General features: G+C 50.7%; 1 protein-coding gene across 1 annotated transcript; it reads right to left on the reverse strand.

Annotated features, from left to right (window-relative positions):
* Positions 1 to 997: 997 nt before the first annotated feature.
* On the reverse strand, positions 998 to 6,622 carry LOC103897811 (zona pellucida sperm-binding protein 4). Its single transcript, XM_019471623.1, has 12 exons — positions 6,463 to 6,622; positions 5,988 to 6,109; positions 5,816 to 5,918; positions 5,105 to 5,260; positions 4,541 to 4,728; positions 4,261 to 4,358; positions 3,792 to 3,922; positions 3,393 to 3,582; positions 3,171 to 3,318; positions 1,719 to 1,797; positions 1,276 to 1,392; positions 998 to 1,140 (listed from the first exon to the last, which is right to left on the reverse strand). The coding sequence occupies exons 1-12, from the start codon at positions 6,620 to 6,622 to the stop codon at positions 998 to 1,000; spliced, it is 1,635 nt and encodes a 544-aa protein (XP_019327168.1).
* Between the last annotated feature and the right edge of the window lie 1,520 nt (positions 6,623 to 8,142).

Raw genomic sequence — 8,142 nt, forward strand, 5'->3', positions numbered from 1 at the left:
GGAAGGGGGGGGGGAGCCCCTTTCCACCTCTACCATCAGGAACATTTTGCTGGACTGTTTTTGCCCAGGACCTCAGGAAACCGAGAATGATCCTGCTCAGCTGCTGTGACTGACCACACCAAACTGCTCCTGATGCTCAGAACAGCAAGTTTCATTTCTCATCTCAAAAAAAAGCACATCCGTGGCACTGTTATTCCAACAGCGGTGCCAAATCAGCTTTAATCTGAGATCTTTGAAGACTCCTAACTGTCTACTCTCACATGAAGGTTTAAGACTCATCTTTAAATCAAGTTTGAACTTTTTTCCTGGAGTTCAAACCACCTAGGCCCTCTGATTTTTTTCAGTTGGAATGAAGCTTCCCTGTTCTCATCCTCCAGAAAAAAATCCCACCTACCATTTTTTGTTTCCAGAGCAAGATAAGTAGGTTCACATACAGCATCATTAGGAAGGCCCATTTGCATAGTGCTTTGCCATCCCTGCCTTCAAGGCCTGCCACATGAGCACAGCCCCAACTTACCTAGTGAGCTCAGGAGCAAGTTCCCAGCTCCTCTGCACAGTGAAATACCAGCTCTGCATCCCCAAAGGAGAAGCAGCTGCAGGATTTGCTTTTAATTAGTTTTGCTGCACTTGTACTCAGTGTTTGAGAGGGGCCAAGACAAGTACTTTTGAAGGCCACCTTAGCCACTGACAGAAATGCAGACACCACCCAGCATCAGCCCTGTCTCAGTCTGCAGCTTCCCAGCAGCCCAGGCCATGACAAGAGCTCCCTCTTGACAGCAGCAGACAGTTAACACTAATCCCAGAGCAGAATAATAGCCAAAGTGAGATGGATTCAGAAAAACAACATTTGGAAAGCTCTCTCACAGACATCAGGATAATTTTTGTCTTGCAAACAAAGGCTTACAGCCAGGGTCCCCAAGGCACACTCTTGTTCAACCCTGCGTGCTCTGCTCCAGGGAGAAGGAGTCCCACAGACCAAGTGGGTTTGACAGCCACTTTATTGTGATACATTGATTTCATGCATTACAGGCACCTTCCTTCGCCACAGCACAGCAGCCACAAGTACCATACACAGAGCCGCCCCAGTTGCCACAGCAGCAAACCCCAGAGCCCAGGGGGCTGCAGCATGCAGAGCTGTTCCTGTGGGGGGGGAGAGAGGCCCAGTTAACACTCCCCCAGTGAGACACAGGGATGCCTAGGGGCTCAGCCTTTCTGCAGGAAAGACTTAGATCAGCCCCCTTCCCCAGCCTGGCTATGCTGGGCTGGCATGCTCACCAAGGCCATCCTTGGCTGTGTCCCATCTTAGCTCATCCTGGAGGAAAATCACAGGGCCTTTGCTGGAGACATGGGAGGCATCGTCCTGAAGAGGATGCTCAGCACTCCTTTTACCCCCTACAGAGCAATATAAAGGTTTTAGGTGAGAAGATGTATAGCCCTGAAGGTCAGCAAACTTTGTCCAGGTCAGCTTCTCAACACATGAGAAGCTCTGAAGGCCAAGCTTTCCATGTGAGTCAACACAGAACTAAGCCTATGAAGACCTCTGCCTTTGTGGCATAAGGGCAAGGGCCCTTCCTTAGTGGAAAGGAACCAGAAATGCCTTGTCAAGCTGTCCATGGCTCGAGGGAACTAGTCCATAGCCTACATGTCCTCCTACCCCCCAGCTTGGAGGCTAGACCCTTGTCCCTTTGGATGGAGAAGCAGGAGGGTAGGACACTTACTGGCTCTAACAGGACAAGTGGTGGTGCAGGACTCCTGTACAGACCGGTGGCACACTGAAGCACTGCAGTGCAGGTACACCTAGAAAGAATGGAACACAGCCTGGAATCACTTAGGCAGTATCTGTAGACAGGTAATATCCTGGTGTGGTGCATTGACCCCAGCCAGCAGCTAAGCACCCACACAGCCACTTCCTCACTCCCCCTACCCTGCCCCAGCAGGGTGGGGAGAGAATAGGAAGAGCAAAAGCAAGAAAACCCATGGCTGGAGAGATAAAGACAGTTTGATAAGCAAAGGAGAGGGAAGAACAAAACCAAAGTACAAGTGATGCAAAGGCAAACCATCCACCCCGCTCCCACAAGCAGACTGATGCCCAGCCAGTCTCTGAGCATCAGCTACATTGGAAGACAAAATCCTCCAGTGTTTATTGCTGAGCATGACATCATACAGCATGGAATATCCCTTTGGCCAATTTGGGTCAGCTGTCCCAGCTGTGCTGCCTCCCAGCTTCTAGCCTACCCCATGCCTACTCACTTGGGGTTGAAAACAGCAGAGCTAGGAGAAAGAGCCTTGATGCTGTGCAAGCACTATTCAGCAAATAACACACCAGTGTTCTAGCTATCAACACTATCCAAAAACACAGCACCATATGGGCTGCTCAGCTATCAACACTAGCTAGCCACAAATCCAAAAACACAGCACCATATGGGCTGCTGTGAGTATAGTTAACTCCATCCCAGCCAGACCCAGTGCACCTAGTCACAGAAGGGAGAAGGCAGAAAGATTGCTTTGGCTTGCTTCACATGCAGGCTGTAGCTTTGGAGCCCTCTGCTGCAAGGCAGCTTTGATACCTTTACCATACACCTTCAAACTCTGTCAGATCTGGCATTACAGCATTTCTCACCAACACCTGGGACACAGCTGTCCAAGCACGACTACACTGTGACCACTGCTAGGTACAGCTGGGACCAGTTTTGAGTATTAATTGATCCCAGGAGCACTGAGTAAACAGTACAAGGCATGGTGAACTTCATGTGACTTAACTGCTCAGAAGCTCATGAGATTCAGAGCCCAGATGCTTCCCAGGTACCAAAAGCTATTTTGGCCAAGAAATTTAGAGAATATTGATTAGCATAGTTAGAGCACACACCCTAAGCTAGTGCAACAGAACAGCTTAGGCAGCAAGCTAGCACTTGCTTAAGTAGACCTACCCTTTCAGTAGTCTCATTTTCTGTCACACCCCTCCAGTGAAGCATCTTACCTCTACCACATTCGTCTCGGGGAAGACAGTTTCTTGCATCAACCTCTCCCCTCCTGTTTCAGGAGGGGATTTTCCTAGCCTTTGCCCCCCACCCCCCAAGGAGGCCAACAATCTCATAGTTATGAAGTGGTTCTCATTGCTCACACGTTACTTGACCTCAGTAGGAAGCTAGGCAACCAGGACAGCATCTTACCAGCCCAGAGAGCATCTCTTGGGAAGTGGAGTCCACAAAGGTAAATGTGTAGAAGGTGAAACGCTGGTAATGAGAAGGGAACAGTAGTCCTGAGGCAAGATTCAGAGGTACCAGCTGTGTCTGATAGTTGTCCCCTGCATAAGGGCACCTGAGAAGGAGAGGCCAGCAGTGAAAAAAGTGCAAGTCATTCCCCTGACCCAAAGCCATTTACAAGTCACTTACCCATCCACCAAAACAGGCCACTGCAACCGTTGCTGGGGATTCATACTTGGTGTGGCCCAGCAGTGGTGCAGGACTAAAACCAAGTCTGGGTCTGTTCTCTGAAGGATCTTGACTTCTGCATAAACAGGGTCTCGCAGAGTCTTGACAACAGGATAGTCACTGTCAGTATAGTAGGAAGTATAGCTTCCATCTGGGACAGCAGAAACCCAAGAGCCATTTTAGAGCAGGAACAAACAGAAAGAGGCAACCTGAGAACATCCTTTATAGCCACGTCAGTAAGTTCCCACCATGGCAGGGAAGAAGCAGTGCTGGGTTCACCTATCAGTACTCCCTTATTACTCAGCAGAGACCAGAGCCCTGCACCAAGAGGCTTGAGCAAGTCCTGCAAACCTCTCATACCTGAGGCAACACGCAGCTCCAAGGACAGAGGACCTGGCTGGGACACAGCAGGGAGCGGTGGCAATGTGAAGACCTGAACACTCAAGGGAATGAAGCTCCCAATGATGGAGTAACTGCAGCGGACATGTAACCTGGTGGGACAGGAAAACCCCAAATCAGGCAGATAAGAAAGGTCGCTCTGATATCTCTTTTCTCCAAGACGGCAGTGTAATCTGCTTTAATTAGTCATATCCCCAATCTTTCCTCCAACACTTCCTTTTAACAAATACTTGAAATTCTCTTCAGAGTTCAGATTTGAGTCTGTGGAGTGTCACTGATCAGCACCAGCTTTATTCCCACTAACTAGAGACATACCAGTCCTTAGCCTACTCCAGTGCCCTGTTGTGAATTCAGAGCTTGTGACAAGGAGGAGTTTCTCTAGAGACATCAAACACAGCGGCACCCAGAAGTACCAGCCCCAGGGTACTACCTGAAAGTGCTATCCCTAGTGACAGAGCCAAGGCTCCCAGTCTTCACATCCCTGGATGCCACCAACTCATTCTCATATATGGCCTGGTCTCCAGTCACCTGGAATGACAGACAAGGCACTGTCACTGCAGTAAAGTCAAGCTGGATTAATGCCAGACTGGAGAACAGCATTTGGCCTCTGGAAGTCTGTAGGGTGCTCATTAAGTAGCCAAAGCCATGTCAAATTTTTCCAGGTCTGCAAGCTCTTGCTATTCCAGCCTAGTGACAGCTGCAGCTCTTACCTGAAAAGTGGTGCCACAGGCAGAGAGTGGGAACTGGTACACGACAAAGGCATTGTTTTTCACAACAGGGACACAGCCAATACTGTGTCCGCTGGCCAGTTGCACAGAGTCCAGGATAACGGGTGGCAGGGTCACATCCCGAGAGACAGCAATGGAAAACTGGCCATCTGGTGTGCAATGAGCTGTCACTGGAGGAAGAGATATAATCAGTCTTGAGCTCAGGGAGAAAAGGGATGGAAAGGCGGCTCAAACATCACAGCAAAGACAAGGCCAGCAAGTCCTGCAAGTTCTCCTGCCTGTAACCCCCAAAGCCAGTGCTAAGCACAGCAAAACAAGTGCAACCAGCTCTAACAACAACACTGATTCTGGCCATAAACCCAGGTCTGTTGCAATACACATGAAAGGGCTGGACACTTCAATGGGACAGAGTATTCTTGACAGCCAAAAACATAGCCCTAAGCCACCTGCAGGGTTGGTACACACCGTTCCTGCTCTGCCGGGAAAGTGAGGAATCCCAGCTCGCAGCTCCTCCAAGAGGAGGGGAGGACAGTTGCTCACACTTACCTGTGTTACCAAAGTAACAAGGCTTCACCCTGTCCCTAGGGTCATAGCAGCAGCCTTGAACTTCACAGTCTCCCTGGCTGATAGGCAAGGAGGCACATGGCAGCCGGTCTTGGGTGAGGACAGCAGAACATACACTACTGCTTGGAGCATCCAGGGCTGGAAGAGACAGCAGGAGTTTGCAGCTAAAGCACAAGAGCAGGGGGACAGAGACGCAGAGGACACTGGTGGAAGATGTCCTAGTGACTCTGCATACAAATCAAGGGAAGTTAGACTCAGTTGAGGATCAAACACATGGCCTGGAGCTGGCATGGAAGCCTGCTCAGAAGGGACATGCATTTCCCTAGAACAGACTCCCCCTGAAGCCATGTACAGGAGACTGGACTGCATGGGGTCTGTCAAGATAAAGTGTTCTGGATCACCTCTGGTAGTTAGGAAAATCATTGTACCTAGTCTCTGGCTCAATCCCTGAACTTGCAGGGACTTAGGCAGTCAGAATATGGCTAGGAGACACAAGGAACATTCACCTGCTGACCCTACAAAGGAGGCACAAGTTGGTAGCTCCTGCGTCCAAACCCTTCTCCGGGGAGTCTTCTGCACAGCAATAAGTCCCCTTGCCCAGCCCCCAGACCGACTACGAAAAGCCATCCGAGAGGAAGGACACTCATTGCCACAAGGTACAAGCAGGGTTTCCCAAGAAGCTGTCAGTCTTACCAGGAAGGTCCACAGGGCACCTGAGCAGCTTCTCTTCATGAAGAACCTTTTGTCCAGCAGCATCTGTTCCCTCAAGCCCAACCAGCGTGAGGTAATTGCCATCCTGGGGGAGAGCCACACCAGTCAGGGCAGCAGTAGCCACAGTCCCAGCAGAACCCCTAAGGTCACTCACCCATTCAAAGACATAACAGCCAGCATAGGAGACCGATACTTTCTTGGAGCCATCTGGAGTCCCAGATACCGAGAGCCCACAGTCAGAGTCATTCTGCAGAGCATGTGCCTTCCCCTCAGTATCTAGGGAAAGAGGAGACAGCAGCAGAGGCTTCAGCATCCCACACTGAAGATGGGGTCCACTACAATTCTACCTTTCTGTAGGAAACAAGGTCCTAGCCAGTATTAGGGTCTGGGCCAGCAGGGGTGCATGAGGGAAACCCAGCAGCCAAGACCATCTAGATTCAGGCACAGCACTCCACCAAAACCCTTGGCTGCTGGGTCATATAAACAGCCCCCTGGTTACAGAAGATGCACTGAAGCTGTTAGACAACACTTCACATCAGAACCTGCCCCTTTCTCCTCATTCCAGGCATGCCTCTGCACTGTGCAAAGACACAGCAGTCAGAAAGCCTCTTGACACCACCCTCACTTACCCCAAGTAGTCAGCACAAAGGAACCATTCCCTTCCCAGCCTGGAGGTAAGGTGAACTGCAGGCTTTCTTGGCCACAAGACAGCAGGGTAGGATCAGAAAAAACACTACCCTGAGCCCCCACAACCAAAGCCAGGGGACCAAGAAAACCCCAAAAGATCATAACTAAAAATGCAGTCCTAGACTGCCCTGCAACACACATCCTGCTCTCTTGCTAAGGACCATAAAGCAGCTGCTCTTAGCCTAGCCCTTTTAAACTGTGGAGCCAGCTGGGACCAGAAACTCCTGAAGTGTCCAGGTGGACCCAGCCCAGTGGTTTAACACCTTCCATTGCCCTCACCTGGCTCTGAACCCATCACAGTCTGCTTGCACCCTTTGAAGAAAACCACAGGGCAGGAGCTGAGCTTATGTCAAGAGATGGGTCTGTATTTGTATCACTAAGCTGAGAGGAGCTCATCTGTGCAATTTACTGTCGAGCCCCGGGAGGGTCTTCAAACCCTTTTTTCTCACCCTGAGTTCTTCCCACCACTGGCCCATCCAGGAGATCTGCCTGCTTTTCCACATGTACCCTACTGCTGCTCTAATTGCTCATTACATGGCACGAGTGCAAGAAGCTGAGTGACAATGCTCTTTTGCTCTTTTAAAGGTGCCACTGCTTTGAACGCCAGACACAGGGTGCTGACATATAAGCACAGAAATAGCCCTCCACATGAAATCTGTGGAAAACTATGGAGCTCAGGAGGCTTTGCACACCTAAAAGGAGGCGATTCCCCTTAAACGCACCTGGCTGTGGACTACAGACCCATTTGCAGTGTTGTTGTGTGGGGATAGCTGCAGGACTGTTCCAGGCCTGGCTGCTAGGTGGCAGGACCATATGCTCTGTGGGACCCCCACCCCCAAAAGCTGACAGGTGGGCCCCTACGGTGGGCCTGAAACACAGGTAAGGGGAGCCTCTGTGATCCCAGAGAAAGCTCTGCCTGCCAGCACCCATTGCCTGCCTGTAACTGCAACTTGTCTCATGTAGAGCCTTCTCCCTAGCCACACATCAGGCTACAGCACCCACACTGAGTAAAAGCCTTATTGTCCATCTTTCCATACAGATGTTTCTGCATTCATGCAATAGAGGTGTGAATGTCTTTACACTGTTGCAGAGGTGATGCACACATAGTTTGTGCATGCCTTTTTGTGCCCTATTTTTTGCAGCGGGAGCACTGGCATAGCCTGTGCCATCATGTTCTTTTGTAATCTGCTTATTTCTTTGGGACTAGATCATCACACACATCCCAGCTCGGTGCGCGGGTTAGATGAGTAGGATTTCTAATCTTGACGCTTAACAATGCACTTCCATTGGTAGCCACCCCCACTTCTGCTCTCAGCAGACCCTCCAGCTCCCGGACGTCTGCACAGCACCATGCAGCAGGCAGCACGCTCGCCCCTCCAGCCAGCCCTCATCAACAGGCATGGGCAGTAGCTGAGTCCAAGGGAGGCGTTTCCTCTGCTCTTCCACCTGAGCCCACAGCCTGTCTTTCCTCTACAGCTGTGCAGGATGCCCTGATCCCCAGCCGGCCAGCTGGGTGAAGAACGTCACCGTGCCTACCCTGCACACTGCTTATTTCATGCACCAACTAGGAGGGCTGTTCCACAAAGTACAAGACCTTTTCAGCTGCTCTGCACAGCAGGGAC

Source organism: Aptenodytes forsteri, unplaced genomic scaffold (genome assembly GCF_000699145.1).
Source record: "Aptenodytes forsteri isolate BGI_AS27 unplaced genomic scaffold, ASM69914v1 Scaffold15, whole genome shotgun sequence".
In the NCBI taxonomy this organism is placed as follows: domain Eukaryota; kingdom Metazoa; phylum Chordata; class Aves; order Sphenisciformes; family Spheniscidae; genus Aptenodytes; species Aptenodytes forsteri.